Raw genomic sequence first — 21,769 nt, forward strand, 5'->3', positions numbered from 1 at the left:
ATCACTTTTCTCATTTTAGCTGTGCTAAATGAAAGCGAGCTATTTGATACGGAAAATACAGTGGTGTGAAAAATTTAAGAATCACAACGATTTTTTTCTTATTTGACGGTTATCATAATATATTTAATTTATTTAATAGAGTAACTCTGATTTGATTTCCTTTTTAATTTCAGTTACTATAAAAAAATGCTATCGGGGAACAATTTGATTTATTTAGAGAATACTTTCATATAAAGTTGGTAAGTAACGTATTGTTGTTACGTTTATACCTATAAAAAACAGAGCCGCCGTCATGCCGCCTGGAACAACAACTTTGCTTGGCGCTCTTATTTATCAAAATTTTGGCTATATTATAGAGAAAACATAAACATTGCATAGATAAACCAAGAAACAGTTCCAGGATGTGATTAAACAACCTTTCAAGAAAGCTTCTGTGCGCTGCATTTGACACCACCTTATCTAGACTGGCTACACTGCTTGCTGACGTTGCAAGATATTTGCCCAATGAGAAGCAGAAGACTCGCCGTTTACAGTAGGCAGTCCTGCAAAAGGGTTGGAGTAAAGAAGGCTGGAAAAAGATAACTAAGTAATTTTGGATGGATTAAAACTCTTTTAAATTTAAAACTATCTTATAGAGTTTAACTATTTAATTTAAGATGAACAGACATTCAGTACGTTGTTCTATAAACATTCGGCAAATGATTTATGTGTGTGTTTTAGTGATAAGTCAATATTTTAGTTCTTTGACAACAAGAGCCAGTACGTTCGATGTTATTCTGGTTAGGAATACTTTCCCGACTGTCTGGTAAAAACTGTGAAGCATACAGCATTTATGATCCCAGTCCATAATGTAGACTGTATATAGAAGACTGTTATAGCACAATAAGACAGCAATAGTATATCAAGGTGTTGCTAAAAAAACTGCTACCAGAGCTTTTAAATTGTTTTCTAACTGGGTAGCAATATTCCAACAAGGCGGTTCACCTTGTCAAACAGCCCGTTTCATCAAGCAGTATCTACAGCGAAACAACGTCGCAGTGTTGGATTGTCTGCCTCATCGCCTGACATGAATCCTATTAAAATTTTTTGGATGATTGTTAAGCGCAGAATTGCAGCCAGAAAACCAATAACAAGAGTAGCTCTGATCAATGCACTAATAGACGGGTACAGAGATGCAGGAAATCTGCCAAATATTGATTTCTGGAATGCCAAAGAGGTTTGAGAACGACTTGTTAAGGCAAAAGGGGGTTTTACTAAATACTGATGGATTTTGTTTCTAACATAGAAAAAAAAAAGTGATTTGTGTCTAATATAATGATTAAAAATGTAAACTTGGGTTAATTTTTTGCTTTGATTCTAATACTTTTCACACCACAGTTCAGACGAATGCCAGTGTTTTTTTTTCGTTTTATCAACATCGGCAACAACAACGGCATCTACCACTTCAATCACGTCAAAAGGGTTCTTTTACACACGTTTTAACCTTAGTCCTCATTGAGTTTTTCACAACACTAAAACTCCACTTTACACAAAAGAAGAATACTCAAAGAAGAAAAGAAAAAAATGATTATTGATGATGAATTAGGTAATTTAATTTTAAAATCATTGTTTTCTTGATATATTTGATTATAAACTGATAACATTTGATGATTTATTAAAAATATTTTGTCCGACGCGAATTAGTTTTCATCTTTGATTCACAGATTTTTAATATGGTTAGTAATTAGGTGCTTTTTAAAATTATTTGCTAATAAATTTATTTAATTGATAATCAATTTTGTTAATTTACCATATCAATACTATTTAATGTATAATTTAATATATTTAATATATTCAATATATAAAATATACTGTTTAAAACTCAAAAAATTATAACCTAGATATTTCAATTTCACATAGTTTAAATGCCAAATCATTCAATCTATGTTCAGGTTAGGAAAAACTTAGGTTAATTGTATTTTTATTTATTTATTTAGATAATTTAATAAGCATTGAAATTAACTTACTTGCCTTTAACATAAGACCATTTTGACTAAACCACTCTTAAGGCTTCTCCAACATTTTGAAATTTTATTTTTAATTTGACACAAAATTCTTTTCAGACAACACCTCAGTGTTGTCTGCAAACAAATGAGTGTCAAATTAATGTTATTCAATTAAAATCATTAAAGTGTAAGGACCTAAGCTAGGTATGTGATGTATAATTTTTTAAATGATTCAATATTTTTTTTAATGATTAAATATTGTATTAATTGTTATATAACATTGGAAAGAGCATTAATGCAATAATTAAAAAGTTGAAAAAATTATCAAAATCGGACAATTCAAAAAAAAGTTATGAGGTTTTAAGTAACAATTTTTAAATATATGAATTTGTTGAAGAAACTGTGGTCAAAAATATGTTTATCTTAACGCAAATTTTTATATCTGGCAACAGGGCATGCTGGGTCTTTTTTTTTTTTATTTCATAGTCAGCTGCTTCATTATATGTTTCATCCTTTTCCCAGTAAGATATAGTGTTATTATAGGCAGCTTTTTCTCTAACTTTTTTTCTTTTCATCCATTTTTTGAAAGTCTTTTCGAAATCTCAGCTCTAATTTAAGCATGCTGTAAGCAATTTCTTTTTTACATGTCCTTTCCCAAGACCACTTAACTAACTTTTCTTATTAGAATTTATCAAGACTTTCCAGATAATCAACAGTCCCATTCTTTTTTGATCTTATTTTGTAATGATTTATATTTATAGAATATATTTCTGCATCAGGGGATCTACCTTTGGCATCATTAAACATTCCCATTAGATCATCACTATTTATATTATGTAATCTTGTATATTCTGTCTCTAGGATAAGTGTGTTATTTATTGCTGATTTAAGACATTTTTTTTTGTTAATTCACCTCCCCAAGGCCCAGAAGGCCTCTACAGACAAAGAGGCTACTTAATTGTGGTTATAACCCTCTCTCAACTCTATAACTCTGAAACATGAACCCTGACAAACAAGGCCGCTGCGCAGAAAAACAAGTTGAGCACGGTACTACCAGGGACATGGTGGGGATTGAACTCGGAACCTTTTGCTTATGAAGCAAGCGCTCTACCACTACACCACTATCACATTTTCTTCTGCATTAAGTCAAGCAGTATTTATGTTGGTAAGCTGGTCAACAATGAAGCATAGTTTTGTAACTGGTTCTAAAATATTTGTTAAAAGTGGATAACCCAAAAAATCTGTTGTTCTAGAAAATAATGCAGTGGATTAGATTTACAATTTAAAATTATTTTCAAACCATTGTTTACTAACTAGATAAGTTAAAAATATCCATGGTCCATTAAGAAGTTTGCTGAAAAGTATAAGTATGTATATTTGTTTTATGATGGTTTTTTTACAGAATGCAACTTGCAGAACTGCTTTTAAACTTTCACATTGCTCTGATGGTCAGAAAATGCTTAAACTAACTGTAGTTTTTTTTTTAAAACAAAATAAGTATGGAAAAAATGTGAAGATGGTTTTCACAATACCAAGGAATTATACATGGTGATAAGTCGCTATTGTCTAAAAAATTTACAAATCCTTTTAAGGCACCTTTCGCAACTTTAAACCATCATTTTTTATGTTTTGGCTTCATAGCCAAAACATAAAAAACTACAAACTTTAATTTTTTATTCTGTAATTAAAATATGTTCAACCTAATAAATAGTAAGAAGTAAAATTTAACTTTTCTTAATAATGGTTTTTTCTAACAAATCTAAAGATAGCAAAAACGAATTATAAATTTGTTAATTTTGGCATTCTTTATGTTTAGTATTAGTTTTTATATTTTTTTCAAAGACCATTTAAGATTTTTTATTGCGTCAAAGACTAGTTATTATTTATATATATTAAAATATATCATTCAGTCTCTAAAATTTTAAGAAAAATTTAACTTAAAAAACAAAAACAATAAAAAACAAGTGATTTTTTTCACAGTAAAACATTTATAAATAAAATATCAAAAAAAAAAAAAATTATGCCTTGTTTAGTGGTTCTATTTATAAATCACAAAACCAATATTTTAGCTTTAAAGATCAGAGTTTTTAAGATAACTTTAAAAGCCATGATTGTGGCTTGCTGCACTTTAAGGGAAAAACCATGATTGTGGCTTACTGCATTAAAAGAGTTAATATATGATATTTGATAAAATCTTGTGATATTAAAATCTTTTAGATCCCTAAGTACCTAGCATATCTAGTTCATTACTTGGTCCCACCCAATAATATCTGTTTTGACCCAATGAAGTGACCACAAATATAATAAAAACAAGTCTGCAGATAGTTGACAATATCAAGAAAATTATACAATTATGTTAAAAATATCCAAAACAGGAAAGCCCAGACACTAGTAAAACAGTTTTATAAAAAACATTATTTACAAATTATTTTTTTCTGAAGAACAAAAATAACTATATTTTAAGATATATATATATATATATATATATATATATATATATATATATATATATATATATATATATATATATATATATATATATATATATATATATACACACACATATACTAGCTGATCTGACCCGTAAAAATATGTCTTTGTTGGTCTATTCCACACTGACCTTTTCTATACTTTTTCCTTATATATATCCTAGCTTTCCGGACCTTCTGTACCTATGATTTGTTTACTTCAATATTTTTACGTAAAATAATTCATTTAAGAAAATTGCTTTAAGAGAAAAAATTTAACATACACTCCCTTTCAGCATACCTAGAGCTTATAAAAGATTTATAATTAGGTTTGTTTTTCTCCTAAACACATATCATTGATAGCTCAGTGGTTTAGTGCGCTGTCATCAGTGTTGTTTTGGGGGATTAAAGATCTCCCATAATAAATTTTGAATATTTTTCGATCTTGCTGTGCTTATAACAATATTTATAGCAAAACTTTTATTATAGTATATATCTATAATAATTATAGCAATGTTTATAGCAAAAAAATATTTGTATAGCAAAACAGTTTTTATATTTGTTCAAATAAAATTCACAAGTTTTCTCATTTTTATAGATTTATTATACACGATATGGAGTATAATACTATTTTGATGGTTATCAAAATTCTGTCGTTGTTGCGAACTCGGTTTAGAATGTCTAATAGAGACATGGTAAAATAGCTGTAAAATTCTAAATTTCTTTGATAACTTTTAAAAGTATTTAATTTAATAAAATGCTTTTTAAGTATAATATTAGAATTTTCAATTATATTCTTATATAAAACTTTTTAAACCCCCTTACTGTTTAAAAAAAGTTGAGGTCGCTGCATGGCATGTTCAAATCAGCTTGCTTTATTTTTTAATTTTTGTTATTTAAAATACAAAACAAAACAACTTTACAGTTTTATAGATTTTATATTCGATATATTAACATGTTGTATGCTCATTTTTCCTGCACCAACTTAACTTAGTTGTAAAAAAACTTGAAATGTAAAACTAAAATAACATAAGTATCTCAATCATTACACATACACAACGAATATCCCTCGGTTTTTTAGTGATTTTAGCATTTTTAGCTTTTAAAAATCTTTTTGTTTGTTAAAGTGTATAATATCGTTAGATATGTTTGTATATAGTCTTTATAAAACTTCACAAGTATTTTGTATATTAAAATCTAAAAAAAAATTTAAAAAAAGGTTGCCAGTGGTTGGATTCGACCCACGGCTTTTTTGTTCAGAAGCTCAATGCGCTAACCACTTGGCCATGCTGGAACGTTGACGATAGAAATTTTAAAACTATATAAAAAATTTTCTTAGAAAAAATAATGCTGTAGATCAAAAATTAAGAAGAGGTTGACGCAATGCAATTTTTAAGCAAAAGTAAAACTGTAAAACTTGAAATATGTTTTAGTATGTTTTAACAATACATAATTTGATGTTTACGTACCTTAGATATTTGCATACACTTTCGTTCACGTTTTCTTATAAAACAAAGCTGCTGCAACTCTTTCTCGTCATTACCTTGGTTGCAATGGCTGCCAAGAGTTCTGTGTCAAACAGGCTCGAAAGGGCACTACTACTTCTCCTACTATTAAGTTCAATATTATTATATAGATATATATTATGTTATTTAGCACTACTTTTTGTAATATTTTGTTACAAATCTTTTCAGAAATAAAAACTTTTTTTGAAGTTGTTATTTTGCTTGACATAAATTTTTTATTGTATTGGTTAAATTATATTAGGAGTTATATATACTTATATATATACATATATATATACATATATATATACATATATATATACATATATATATATATATATATATATATATATATATATATATATATATATATATATATATATATATATATATATATATATGTATATATATATATATATATATATATATATATATATATATAGATATATATATATATATATATATATATATATATATATATATATATATATATATATATATATATATATATATATATATATATATTATTTCCATGCTGGTCCCAGAGACTATGCGGGAATCCTGCATGAGCCTTAGAAATTCACAATCTAAATAAAAGAAATTTCCTCTTAAGAATTCTGAATTGTGTATAAGATGGATTATTGCTTTAAAATATGAAGATTTTCTCCCGCTGATATTTAAGTATTATAAAATATTTATTTATATTGCTTGTAAATTAAAAATAGTTTTTTTTTTAAATTAAAGCATTCCATCCTTTAAACTATTTAGTTTTAAATTTAGTTATTGCTTGTGTAGCCAATCACCAGATTATATAATTGTTATGTAACCATCTCATGCGGATAAAATATTTAGTAATTGTCCATATACCTTTCAGCAAGATTCTCTCCTTGCAACATATAGCAAAAACCATTCAAGTATGGTGAGAAAAATTTCACTTGTATCATTCAGGTGTCAGAATGGCCCGCCAGCATTCCAGATTTAAATCTTTTGGATTTCTTTGCATCTTTCATTACATTTTGTAAGAACTGAAAAATGTGAAATGCAGTAATTTTAATGATTTCAAAGGTTCTTTTAGTCAAAATTTGGAATGAAATTCCTGACATGCCAGTCCTCCATGCCAGCTGTGATTACTTTTCCAAGAGAATTTAGATCAAAGAAAAAGGAGAAAGATTTGAAATCAATTAGTTTTTGCATTATACAGAGTAAAACCAGGTCAAACCGCACACTTATCAATAAAAATTAAATAATTTTTTTATTTTTCATTTTTTTTTATTAGATAGGTAATAAAAAACTACATAAGATAATATAAATATATGTTAAAAAAAAAATTATAAAATTATCGAAAATATTAAATGTAAAAAAAAAAGTTGTGTGGCTTAACGCAAAGCATAAAGAGTTTACGCTTTGCGTTAAGTTTAGCAACTTTAACAGCTTCCTTTGTTGCTTTCACCTTTTGTTTGACGAACTCGATTACATTTTCTTCTGTAATACATTTTCCACCAAGTTTTAACATGTTGCACTGCTTTGATATCTTAACATGCAATTGATTTCTGGCTTGAAAAAACTGCTTCAACTCTATCTAGATCCGGTTTTGCATCGCTCAACACATGCTTGATACCTATCAAAACTTGAAGCTGGTGTAGTTGAGAAAGATGGTCATCGGTGTGTAGTTGGAGTAGGTGCTGCGGCGGCTGTTGAAGATAATGAAGCTGTGTCTGAGCAAGATGGTGTAGGTGCTGTGTAAACTTTTAAAGTTAATTAAGGTGGATTAAACGTTTGTGTGATTGCTAATGCCTTATGATTTATGTTGTTTTTATCAAGTGGAAATAAGCCAGTGTACTGGAAACCAGCAATTGCATGCAAGCATGTAAGACATTAACCACTCTCGTTCAGCAGTGCGAGCAATGGTGGAAAATTTTGTTTATCTTAATTCTTACATTTTGAGTCTTTGTAATACTTTTTAAGAATTTCTTTCTATGCTTGTTTGACATGACAATAGACACCTCTATCTGATGGTTGTAGAATATGTGAAGAATTCTCTGGTAGACAAATCAAGATTGTATTATGTTTTACCGCTTATATTATATATACCGCTTCCAAAGTTATGTATAATACTGCTTCCAAAGTTATGTGAGTTGTATGCTCATCTAATACTAAAATATGAATACTACCAATTTGCTCAGTTTCAGGTATAAATACTTCTTTCAGCCATTTAATAAACGTATCATGCTCCATCCAACCTGATTTTGAAATTGAATATTTGGTGCCAATTAAACCATCTCTTGCCCTGTTAGGACAAAAGTTTCTTTTGGCTTTGTATGTCATAAATGGTGGTGAAAAATACCTATCAACGTTACAGCAATTGTTTGCAGTATAATGAATTTTTTAATTGTTACCAGTAAGTTTAAATGCACGTCTTGTCCCTTTTCGACACACTATGGTTGCTTTGCATTGATCACCTGAAAAACCTGTTTCATCATAATTCCAAATATGCAACCCAAAAGTTTGCCAGTCTGTTGATGTTGGCTACCCATTCAAAATAATGATCAATTGTTTCTGGCGTACAAGAAGTGGCTCTTTTAGATGCTAAGTTATCCATTTTTCTTGTTGAAATTTCTTTTGACCATCTCTTCATAAAGGCATAAAACCAGTCTTTACCAGGCTTGCCATTTTTGAATAAATGCAATTGATCTTCGTGTTTAAGTTAGCATACAAATTCTAGGATTTCATTTCAGGTTAAACCATAACCCCAGTCACCAAGTTAGAGCGCATGCACCATCAATCTTTCTGTTTTATTTGAGAGTACCGTTGTTGTACCTGAGCCATGGAAGCCTTTGTTGTTATTTTTGTGATCTTTGAGGGTTGAGACTGGAATGCCATGTTTTGAATGCAGCTTTTCTCATGATGTTTTATTTTCTTTCATATCAGTTAATGCAGCTAGTATATTATCGTCCTTGTATGCTTTTGTTTTTTTAGTTCACATGTTAAAGTAAGTGAGTTAAATTGAATTGAGTGAGTGATGATTATATTGAGGAATAATATAATAATTGGTTTTTAATGAGTAAAAGATGATTATATGAACAAATAACATTATAGTTCATTTTTAATTAAACCGGAATTAGCATTTAGTTAATTAGATAAAGATAGGCGCTTATTCACTTGCAAAAAACTAAACTAAGTAATTAATCGAGTGTGCGGTTTTCTCAGAAAAAATAGTTTTTTTTACTTTTTCGATTTTTTATTTAACTTTTTGTTCTAACTGCATAAAAATTATACTATAAGAATAAAAATTAAATTTCCAACAAGATAGTGCTAAAATTTTATGTCAGTTTCGGTTCAAGCGCTATTTTGTTTGCAACAATAAAAAGTATTTAAAAAATTTTATCTCCCCATTAAAGTTTTATTTTTAAAAAAAATGGAGTTGAATTGGCATATAATTTTATCAATTCGAATAGAGGAGATAGTTATGTGTTTGAAACTATTTTATTTTTCTCATAGCCATATCCGTTTAGTTTTTACTTGATAATTTTGATCAGTGTGCTGAATGATGATATGGTGTGCGGTTTGACCTGGTTTTACTCTATTAATGTAGCTTTCAGAAAAATATGATTTTTTTATAAATCAAAACAGTCCTCTAGTTTTTCTACACAAAAACTATCGGACATTTATAAGTCCTTACCCTGTAATTTCAATAATAAATTTATATTACCTGGTTACCTATTGTTCAGTTACTTAATCTTATAAAATTATTTTTCGACACAAAATGTTGTCTTAATACTAACCATAGCACGATAAGAATTATTCATTGAAATTTTTACATTTCTAAAGACAATCCATTGATTTTTCTACGTTTTCCTTAACACTTGACAATTCTAACATTATATTACATTTTTTAACAATCAAATCAATGTTTTCTATAATGCAATGTAATGCTAATTAATTTACTCTATATGTAGTTACAGGCCTTGTTTGAATTAAAAAAATGTTTAATGCATAACATAAATTTGACGTCATAAAATTTTCTTTAATTTTTTATTTTTTAAAGAATAATTTTTATTATAAACATTAAACTACTGCAATACTATTAATTACCACAAAACGAGTTATATGTTTAATAAATGTAGAAATACTCTTACGGAATGTTTATTTTCTTTCTTTTTTTTTTTTATTCAACTATTTTTAAAAATGTTTGATGTAAACAAATTTGTTTCTTTTATTGACATTTGTATATATGAATGTTAAATTTGTTAAATTTTTAATTGCGGCTTTGCAACTAAAAATGATTTTTTATTTTAAAAAAATTAGAGAGTAACAAATAAAAAAAGTATATTAATTTATTTACTTAATATCATAAAAGTTTAATACTTTATCTTTATTTTTTTGAAGAGATTCATGAATTAAAGATAACAGTTATAGTCACTATGGTCATCATGGGTGATTGTTGATTGGTCATTAGGCTCAATTGTTGAGCACTTGTTCTTTTTTTGTTAAAAAAATAATTGAAATTTATCAGATTTAAAAATGAAATTTATCTTAGGATTTATATTGGTTTTAATTATCATTTACTATTTACTTTTTTTTTAATTTTTAAATGGCTTTTTTAAGTCTATTTCCAAAAAATTTTTAAGAGGATAATATAAATATATTTTAATTTATAATATTGTATTGTATCAATGTAAGACACTGTAATTGCAATAGTTTGTCACTTCTGATTCTAGTTCTTTTTCTTCACTTTTTCATTTCTTCTTTTTCATTTCTTAATAGTTCTTCTTTTTCATTTCTTAATAGTACTGAAATAGATAAAGTTATGAATGCAAATGTGCTAAATTTCTAAGTTTTTTGACAAAAGAGTTTTTATTAAAAACCATTTAATTTTTTTTTTAGGGGAACAAATGGTTCCTGGATATGTTGTATCAGAAGTTGTGCAAAAATTCATTATTTATTTTTACAAACAAATTTGTGATAGGGTATGTAGTTATTTCAAAATCTAGCAAAATTTATTAAATATTAGTATATTAAAAATTTTATTAACTTTTTTTATTTTAGAATGTCTATGAAATACAGCAGATTTATGATGAAGGGTATGAAGTTTAATATCATTTCTCATTTGTATTTCTCATTTGATTTTTTATTATAATTTGATTCATTTTTATCTCATTTTGCATTTTATCTTGTTTATCATACATATTTCATTTATATCATTTATTTTGAATTATTTATCATTTATATTTTTGGGTTATATTTCATAGCCAAATATTTTCAAACTTTTTATGACAAGCTTTTTTATGACAAATTTTTTATGACAAGCTTTTTATTACAAGCTTTTTATGACAAATTTTTTATGACAAGCTTTGGCAACTTTTTCTTGTTTTAGTAAATTAGTTTTAAAAGTAGAAAAGTTCAGTTTTAAGTTTTTTTTAATAACCTGACTTTTCCAGGTATTCAGGGAATACCTGGAAAAGTCAGGGTATTTTTCTTTAAAATCTTTAAAATGGGGCGACTGAATAAGTGCGAATTTCATAACTGCGAATCTGCATAAGTGCGACTGGCATAAGTGCGAACTGGCATAAGTGCGAACTGGCACAAGCGCGAACTGGCATAAGTGCGAATCACTTGCAAAAACTGGCATAATTGCGAACTAGCACAAGCGCGAACTGGCATAAGTGCGCCAAAAGAATTTGCAAACATTGGCATAAGTGCACATCGGCATAAGTGCGAACTGGCATAAGTGCGAAACAATTGCAAAAACTGGCATAAGTGCGAACTGGCACAAGCGCGAACTGGCATAAGTGCGCCGAAAGAATTTGCAAACATTGGCATAAGTGCGAACTGGCATAAGTGCGAACCAATTGCAAAAACTGGCATAAGTGCGAACTGGCACAAGCGCGAATTAGCATAAGTGCGCCGAAAGAATTTGCAAACATTGGCATAAGTGCAAATTGGCATAAGTGGCGAATTGGCAAGTTCGCACTTATGCCAATTCGCACTTATGCCAGTTCGCACTTATGCCAATTCGCACTTATGCCAATGTTTGTAACATTTATAATATATAGCAGCTATATGTTTAGATAAATGGATTACTATAGTAACTATATGTTTTAGGAACAAGGATTCAGTTGCGAAAGTAATATATCCTTCAACATAAACAGGGAAAAATATATACTTTCCACTGCACAAACTCAGGGAAAAAATACTTAAAAATATAGGAATATCAGAGAAAACTCAGGGAAAATGGATTTTCAAAACTGCTATGAACCCTGCAGTAACAAGTAACCTCATACAAGATGAACTATCAAGGTTAAGAGTAACATTTTATAACATTTATAAAATTTGGAGTTATCGAATCTGGAGAAAGAAAATAGTACAATAAAGAGATAACCTAAACAAATCAAATTTTGAAATGGGTTGTATACGTGGCTTCCATTGGAGGTCAGTAGTGAAAGATAATCTGAGAAGATGTAAAGCGAAAGACTCAATGTCTGATAAAAGACTCGATAATCTGAGAAGATGTAAAACGAAAGTAAGAGTATTGCATTTATTAATATAGTGTTCCACTCATATCAACAGGAATATCACAGGTGGCCAAATAAGTGTGAACTGGCATAAGTGCAAAGCGTTGCACAAATAAGTGCATAAGTGCGCCAAAAGAATTTGCAAACATTGCATAAGTGTGAAGCAGTTACAAAAACTGGCATAAGTGCACTGAATAAAGTTACAAATATTAACATAAGTGTGAATTGGCATTTTGCACTTATGCCAGTTTGCACTTATGCCAATGTTAACGATTTTTTTTTGGTGCACTTATGCCAGTTCACATTTACACCAGTTGTTGCAACTGATTCGCACTTATGCCAGTGTTTGGAAATTCTTTCGGGGCACTTATGCCAGTTCGTACTTATTCCAGTATGTGCTTGTACCAGTTTTTGCAATCGCTTTGCACTTATGCTAGTTGGCACTTACGCAAGTTCGTACTTATGAAATTCACTATTTAGTGATAGTTAGGTGGGCTAGAGTGATCTCCATAGTTCTTAAAAATTGGAACCAAAGATGTTAATTTCTAGCAGACAAGAAAACAAGATTCATTTCTCTTATTTAATAGTTTAGATTGTATTAAAGAGAATTCTGAAAAACACTTTTGTAATATTGTGATAGGAGTTTTACCAGGACCACAACCTGTAGAAGAGTTTAAGTGAGAAATAACCTTGGAAACGAAAGCCCAATTTATTTGGATGTATAACTAAAGATTAATCTGTTTTTTCTAAAACAACAAGTTAATCCTTAATTATTAGTTAATCCATAACTGTTTTTTTCTCCATAGACATGTTCATGTGAAAAAGATAAAAGAAATGATTTTGATTAGAAATAGCAGTTGCACAAAAGGAGAAAACCATTAGGTAGAGTGAGGTTTGACTTGAAACCAAAAATGGAATAAAAGCTTATGTTCCTGCCTATATCCAGAACATTGTAAATGAGGCACATTTTTAAGTATAGGGATAAAAGACATAAGCTTAAAGATCATCAGAAAATTGTAAATGAAATCCCAATCAGCCTTATAGTAGTAGTAAGAAGTGCAATGATATGTTGAATCAATGAAAGGTTTATCAGATCACAGCATGGTCCGAGCCACCTAAAGCAGAACATGGAGAAACTGTGCACAATGTTATGCTGTGCAATGTTGTGCAGTATGAACTTAGAGAAACTGTGATAAAATCTAGAAAATGAGTCGCAAAGTTAATTATCTGATTATGAGAATGAAAAGGACAGAAGTTTTAAGCTTTTTGTCAGCAGTGTCTGGTGCTAGAGCCAAGCTGTTTAGTGTGATCAATATAGAATTTACCTATGACAATATTGGCTAATGGGCAAAGTCAAAGGACTTAGCCATTGTGAAAAAATGACTTCATTAAGCACAAACTTTACTTACAAGACAACATCACAAAGAAAACCCGTTTTTTTGGAAAAATTTAACGATTTTTTTTTCATTTTCGTTGTTATGATGAGGTAAAAACAAAAATTGCACAAGGAGTAGACAAATACAGTCGGAAACCACTCTTCAAGGTTCAGAAACATTTAGATTTTCTAGATTTACGATTTTTTAGATGTACTGTGAATCACTCTCTCTAAGTAGCCCCTAAATGTAGTCCCTCATCATGTTTTCGTTGTACTGTCCTTAGTAACTAGGTTCAAAGTCCAATATATCTAGATGAAAGGGCTTGCCTGTGGTCCAACGAATATACCAGTCCTGACCTTAGCCTCAGACAGCTTTGGGAAACGATCTTGGAAATATTGAAATGCTGTTGACTCCTTGTCAAGAGCAGTGACAAATTGCTTAATGCGACCTAACTTGATGTGCAGCAGTGGCATAAGCTCTTTATGAGGTTCTATTAATGGCTCTTATTTCAGATTGCTCTTCACAACAAAAAACTCTGGATATCAAAAACTCAGCATTTGATTTCGTAAGCCCGAGGTCCCTAATTAAATTGTTTATGTTTTTCTAGTTAGGGAAGTACAGTTTTCTATCCCCAACTTCATTTGTGCAATTGTAGTCCATATCTCCATTGTTTGCCTCACTATCTGAAAATAAATTAAAATACATCTAAGCGAGAAGCAACTGTTCAGTTTACCTTTAAGTGTTTTCTTGCAATATTCGCATGTGAAATGCGGTGCCCAAGATTTGTCCTGGTCCCTGACTACAAGTATGCCTTGTAGGCCTGGCACATTATATGGCTTGCTTCCATGGTATACTTTTTCACTCGTGTCTTTAAGAATTGTCCACACACTTAGCAGAATGAATCAGCTGGATATGAACAAACTCTTGATGCCATATCAAATAAATAACTTCTCTTTAACTACGAATCATTTTCCTTCCTGTCTGCAATAGCATAAATTGGAATCTTGGTTCAAGATACCTGTGCTTTTATACTTTTATTTTATGTTCTAGGAAGTTCTGAGAGTTTCTAGAAAGTTCTGGAAGTTTCTTGAACATTCTAGAGTGTTTAGGAGAATTATAGAAACATGATTTTCCAAATTTCATTGTCCTGGTTTTCTGGAATAACAGCGATTTCCTTTTTGTTCTTGACCTAACGGGTTAGGAAAACACACTTTCAACCCAGGAATAGAACAAAAGTGAAAATTTCTTACATAGCGTAATTCAACAGATGAGAAATATTTCAGATATTTGAGATCTTCAAATTCTGACCTTCCATAAGTTTTTTTAAAGTTATTGATAAAATTTAAAATTATTCAATTTTTTTTTAACTAATAAGTTTATTCAATGTTTTTAAATTAAAAATGAAAACAAATCTAGTAAAATAAAGACTGAGTTTTTAACAAAAAATCAACATCAATTTAACTTGATCACTTGTGCTACAAAGCTTGTGTTACAAAGCTTCTGTTACAAAGCTTCTGTTGAAACTATGTTTCAACAGAAGCTTTGTAAGTTGCTTAAATTTTTACTAGTAAGAAAAAAATCTTATTTATTAATAAATCTTATTTATTATAAAAAGTATATTATATATATTTCTATAATAGAGATGAAAATTATTTTTTTCCTAGATTCAATAAGCTAACAGAGCAGTATTTTATGAAAAGTGCCTGGCCTGAAGCTGAAGATATCTCACCTCTTGTTGATGGAGGTTTTTTTTTTTTTTTTTTTTTTTTTTTGTTAACAAATACAGTTTATTTCTTTTCTTTTTTTTTATCTCATTTTAAAAAATCATTCAAAATAATTATTTAATTTTAGATAAATTATTCTTGACTTTATACAAAGAGTTATACTACAGACATATTTACTCCAAGTTAAAGGTTATTTTAATTATTGTGCCCATTAAAATATTAGTGAGAGTTTAGTATACGAATTATTATCATCAAACTTTCAATTCAAACTTTTGCAAAATTTTAAATTTCTTTGTTAATCTTAATAATTTGACAACATTTACAGAAAGTATTAAGAAAAAATGAAAAAAAAAAATTTTATTTTATTTTCTGACTGCATAAATTTTTAAGAATATTTTAAGATGACAAATTCTTGATAGTTGCTTATATAATTATGATAATTATTTTATTACTTATATAAATTTGTGCTTTTTTGTCTAAATTCAGTTAAGTACAATAGTTTTAAAGGTTCAATTTTTTATTTATATGTATTAAATTTGTTTGTATAATACAAGGGACAAGTTAACTCAAATCTATGAGATTGCGAAATTTTTTGCAGAAAAACAGCAAATTATTGGCAACAAAAATAGCCAAGCAACAAAAAAGTTTTTCCATAAGACTCTCATAACTATTGTCTTAAACATTATTTTTATAAAACAGATGTTTTATAAAGTTCATAAAAATTATTGATCGCAATTGCTTTAAATAATATACTTTTAAAGAGTTTCCTAATTGCGAAGACAAGTTATGTTTATTTTGTAAATAAACATTAAAAAATAAGTTTTGAGTTTATTAAAATTATCAAAACAATTTATTTACTGAGATATTAACAAAAGACATTTCTTGCTTTGCCATTATACTCTCAATTGAGAGGTAAACTCCATGATATTACTCCTACATGATATACTCCTAAGATATTAACTCCATGAATCTGCATAGATTTTTCCGTTGTAAAAATATCTGATTTGAATAATAAATTTATTTACCGCAGAGTTTTTTAAACAATTTACACAATAAGATTAGATTTGGTTTTTCCCATTAGATTGTTTTTTCCCCTTTAATAAAAAGGTGTGCACATGAAACATTTTAATTCAGCTGGAGGGTTAACAAAATAAAAATTGTAAATAAAGATTTCCGCTTTTCTACTTTGTTTTATTTTCATTTCCATTTAAATATTTCGTTTTCAATTACCATGAAATCAAATGTATTTTCACTATATCTTACTAGATAAAAATAAAAAATAAAAAAAAGTATTTTCATGTCAAAGGTTTTATTAGCAAAACTTATTTTTCAGTATGATTTTTAAATTTATATATCTTATATTTATAGCATTAATATTAGTTTTGTTTTTAAAATAAAATAAATGTAAGTTAACTTTTAAAGCGTTTACTTATTGATTGTATTTTTTTTTTTATTCTGTTATACATTTTATAAAAAGTTTTATATAAAGGCATTCTTCTACATAAGAATTAATTGCAGAACTAAGGCAAAACCCAAACATAACTTTTAGAACTTGAGTTTTAGTTATTTGAAAAAACTTTTTTTGTATTGACGTCATTACTACACATCAACTACAAAAGGACATTAATCGGATCAGTATTTTTTTAGAAAAAAAAGTAAACAAGCTGGAACTTACCTTCGAGAGAAAAAAAAAGGCGTTAAAAGTTATTTAGTTATTTGCTATTATCTCGGTAATAAATTGTTCTAAAAAGTTTAATTAACATGAAACTTATTTTTAAAGGATTATTTATGATATGAACACTATAAGATATATATAAGATCGCTAAATGGCTTTGGCCCATCGCAATTCAAAATCTTAATTTGACTCTTGTAATAATTTAAACTTATTTTTATTTAATAATAAATTATACCTATATTTTTAGCCTACAATGGAACATCGCTATGCATCATATTATAATTACTGTGAACTTTTTAATTACATACTTGGTGAGTTTATAGTTATATAATTATTTTTTATAGGATTCTTTCAATTGTAAATGAATTCAGCAAATATTATATATTGAGGTATTGAATTTTTGTCATTGAGCGTTTGAATTGAACGTTTGTCATACTGTAACATATTAGATATAAAATTTTATTCAAACAAAGACTATTGATTTAATATTAATCATTAAAGGTTATTTTTAAATAAAATTATTGTAATATTAATTCAAACTCTTTGAACTTTTGAATAGAACTAATTTTGCACTTTTTTTTGTGCAGTCTAAACCAGAGATGCGAAGTCCCAAAAGGACTCTGGATTTATATCTCTTTTTTTCCTGGTCTCTGGTGTCAGGAAACTCTAATGTTGGTTGACTTATGATCGGCTATAATAAAAAATTTCATGAGATTTAATGACTTAGAACATTGTTTTTTAAACTGGAGTCCCAGTGTCCTTGTCGCCATTATACCTAAAGGCTCTGAGTTCGATTGTTCCTTTAAATATCTCTAAACCTCTCCCTAAATGTCTTAATTTTTTTCCCATTAGTTGTCCATAAGCTTTTTTATATTTTTAGAGCTTGATGCAAAAAACTAGGAAGAAGTAATCTTTTTGTGACTTTCAAATCCGGATTAATTTTTGGGACTTGGCATCCCTGGTCTAAAGATTTTTGTTAATCTTATATTGTTATCATTGCTAATGTAAGAAAATATATTTATTATAGCAGTCCTCCTAAATCATGTTTATCATATAGTGTTAAATCAAATATTTTTAAATAATCTTACTGAAAATCCATTAGCAATAATATTGACAGATAATCTTTTTGATAATCCCTATTGCAACCTAGTTTGGTATTAAATTATTACATTTACTGCATAATTCAGCAAAAATAAAAACACGGTTTATGTAGACTTAGCAAAATTATCTAATCTTTAATCAAATGGGTTGTATAAATGTATAGGTTAAAGAAAAATATATTTGATAATTGACAAATATATAAACATATGGAACATCAAAATCAAATTGTAATTATTTAATTTAGATGAAACGGCACCTTCTACTCTTGTACTTCCTAATCAATGGATGTGGGACATCATTGATGAGTTTATTTATCAGTTTCAAGCTTTTTGTCAGTTCCGCGCTAAAATCATGAACAAGACTGAAGATGAAATGATATCATTAAAAGAAAATGTTTATAAAGTTTGGAATGTTCACAGTGTTCTAAATGTATTATATTGTCTAGTTGAAACATCACGAATTAATGAACAACTTGAGGTTTTTGGGAATGATGAAGACCCTGATACAGTTGCAGGGGAGTATGGGAAATTGCCGCTATATAAAATGCTTGGTTATTTTAGTCTAATAGGCCTGTTACGCTTGCACTCCTTACTTGGTGATTATTATCAAGCAATAAAAGTTTTAGGAAATGTTGACCTCAATAAAAAGGTGACTTTATTTTATATTATTATGAAAAATATTAAAAGCATTTCAATGTAGTGCAGAGATTACAAAGTGTTCAAAGTACTTCAATATATTAGAGATTAGAAAGAGATTACAAAGTGTTAAAAAATTAAATTTGAAGTTAAATATAAATTTAGTAATTCAAGATTTTAAGGTTTTTAGATACATTTTTGTAAATTTAATTTTCTAAAATATGGTTTGACTTCCCATCAGCATTTTTAATTACATAAATGAATATATATATATATATATATATATATATATATATATATATATATATATATATATATATATATATATATATATATATATATATATATATATATATATATATATATATATATATATATAGAACCCTTAGATGTTGTCCGAAAGTTTTTTCCATATTTTGTTGACAAAAAGTAAAAATTAAAATGCAAGACCGGAATTTTTTTTTTTTAATAATGATAGACTGCCTGCCCCAACCAAACCCTCAGTCGATGTAGCAACACTCCCTTGCGGGTCAGGCTATTTGTCAGTCGATGTAGCAGCACTCCCTTGCGAGTCAGGCTATTTGTCAGTCGATGTAGCAGCACTCCCTTGCGAGTCAGGCTATTTGTCAGTCGATGTAGCAGCACTCCCTTGCGAGTCAGGCTATAAGATAGTTGATGTAGCAACACTCCGCGCATGATTTACAGTAAGAAAAATAAAAATAAAAACATTTTATTAAAAAAAATAAAAATAAAAACATTGTTTATATTGTTAAAAACATTCAGAATGTTTTAAAAACATTCAGAATGTTTTTAAAAACATTCTGGTCAATTAAATTTGCGTTTTTGTGGTTTTTTTATATAACAATTAATTTGTAATTAAATTAATGGTTTTGACTTTCGTCCAACACAAAAATGTTAGACGAAAGTCAAAAGTAATTAAAAGTGACGTATGTGTTGGTGTAAGAATCACTTTTTTCCTTCCTCTCTTCCCAAAGACAACAATATATATATATATATATATATATATATATATATATATATATATATATATATATATATATATATATATATATATATATATATATATATATATATATATATATATAAAGCAAGTCTAACATCGTTGGACTGCTTTGTCTGCCAAGCTTGAGCATTTCTCCCATCATGATCGCTGATGAAAGGAGCTATCATCTCTAGTTCTATCAACTAAAATTCACTATCACTTGACTCTTTATTAAGCAAAGTCACGACCTTGAGTCTCTAAAAACATGCTCAAAAAACTTTTATCTGTTTTTTTTTCCTGCGTTTCAACCCTTTGAACTCTCTCCCATCTTCATGTTTTCCTGACTCATACAACCTACAACTTTTCAAGTCTTCTGTCAACTGTTTCCTTGCTCTTTAACTATATTCTTCATTTTCTAGTAATTCCCAACTTAGTAGTAGTTGCTTGCAGCCTAGTTGGGAGTGAATTAGAAAATATATACAAATGGTAAAAGTTTACTACAGCTGTAGAGTAGTCCAAGATAATCATTTTTGTCTACAATCATCTTTATCTTAACTTCAACAACATCTGTCTGATATCATCTGGAAATTCAATGACCTCTAACAACATTTTCAGGAAAATGTAACTACATCTGGTAATTTTTCTCCAATAGTCCAATAACATCTGGAAGAATTTCCTCCAGGTGTAACTACATCGGAAAAAACCATATATGGAACTACATCTGGTTAATATAATGCATTATAATTTAATATTTTAATAAATCCTGCAGTTATATTTAATGTAATTGAAGAGATGTGACTATATCTGTAGACTTCACAAATCTAGTTGTACATATGTGGTTATTCTTAACATAATTATGACATAAGATGTAACTAAATCTGTAAAATCTCCAGATGTAGTTGCACTGATATTGTTATACTTAGATAATTAAAAAGATGTAACTAAATCTGTAGTAATTTTATACTTTTTACACAGATCGTTATGTTGGTTTGACAAGGTTCTAACTGACATTTTTTCGAAAAATTAAGATTTTGACTTTATTGGACTATTTGTATCATGACAAACAAAATAAACTAAAATTTACTGCGATCTAGCATAAAATAAGCAAGCTGCCAATGTGCCAAAGTTCTTTCTGCAGGTTTAGTTAACTAATATTTAGTTTGAAAAAGTTCCAACTAACAGGTCAGGGTAAACTCTAACTGCAGAATATTTCAAATTTTTTTCTGTTAAATAGTTTAAGATGAAGAATTTCATGCTCATCAAAAATTGTATAAAAACATTGACTTTAATATTAACATATAGTATTTTAGTTTGTTGATGTAAAAAAATATATATCACAAAAACGCTAATATTTACTGTTTTATATTTAAAAAAAGTACTGGTTTCTATCAATGTTAAAATAACTATTAAAAACAAAAATTAATGACTTTTATGAAGCAAAACTCTTTTTTTAAATTTAATAATGACAATTCAGTCTTTTCACAAACTTGTCGTTGGTTGATGTAAGTACATTTTGCTGCGCATATCCTTAACTGTCAGTCAATGTAAGGATGTTTAACTGTGTCTAGCCCCAAACGGTCAGTCATACATGTTTATAACCCATCTCTAACGGTCAGTTAATAAATGTATAATTTTGAATATAGTTGATGAATATAATTTTAATATACTGCATCATATACATTAGTAATATTTAAAAAATTGAACATTTTGTAATGAAATGTTTATTAGCAATGTTAAAAAGCAAGCTGTATTATAAATAAAAAAAGAATTTTAAAATAACTTTAA

The 21,769-nt window shown here is 28.2% G+C and overlaps 1 protein-coding gene across 1 annotated transcript in view; it reads left to right on the top strand.

Moving 5' to 3' along the window:
• The first annotated feature begins 1,265 nt into the window (after positions 1-1,265).
• Positions 1,266-21,769, top strand: part of LOC100212021 (eukaryotic translation initiation factor 3 subunit L) — a 34,570-nt gene continuing 14,066 nt past the window's right edge. The window contains exons 1-7 of the mRNA XM_065803620.1: positions 1,266-1,585; positions 10,843-10,925; positions 11,005-11,039; positions 15,511-15,590; positions 15,698-15,759; positions 17,493-17,556; positions 18,591-18,994. Of these exons, the coding sequence (XP_065659692.1) occupies positions 1,564-1,585; positions 10,843-10,925; positions 11,005-11,039; positions 15,511-15,590; positions 15,698-15,759; positions 17,493-17,556; positions 18,591-18,994 (750 nt within the window). The 5' untranslated portion in view covers positions 1,266-1,563. The remainder of the gene's footprint in view (positions 1,586-10,842; positions 10,926-11,004; positions 11,040-15,510; positions 15,591-15,697; positions 15,760-17,492; positions 17,557-18,590; positions 18,995-21,769) is intronic.

This window comes from Hydra vulgaris, chromosome 08 (genome assembly GCF_038396675.1).
Source record: "Hydra vulgaris chromosome 08, alternate assembly HydraT2T_AEP".
Taxonomy (NCBI): Eukaryota; Metazoa; Cnidaria; class Hydrozoa; order Anthoathecata; family Hydridae; genus Hydra; species Hydra vulgaris.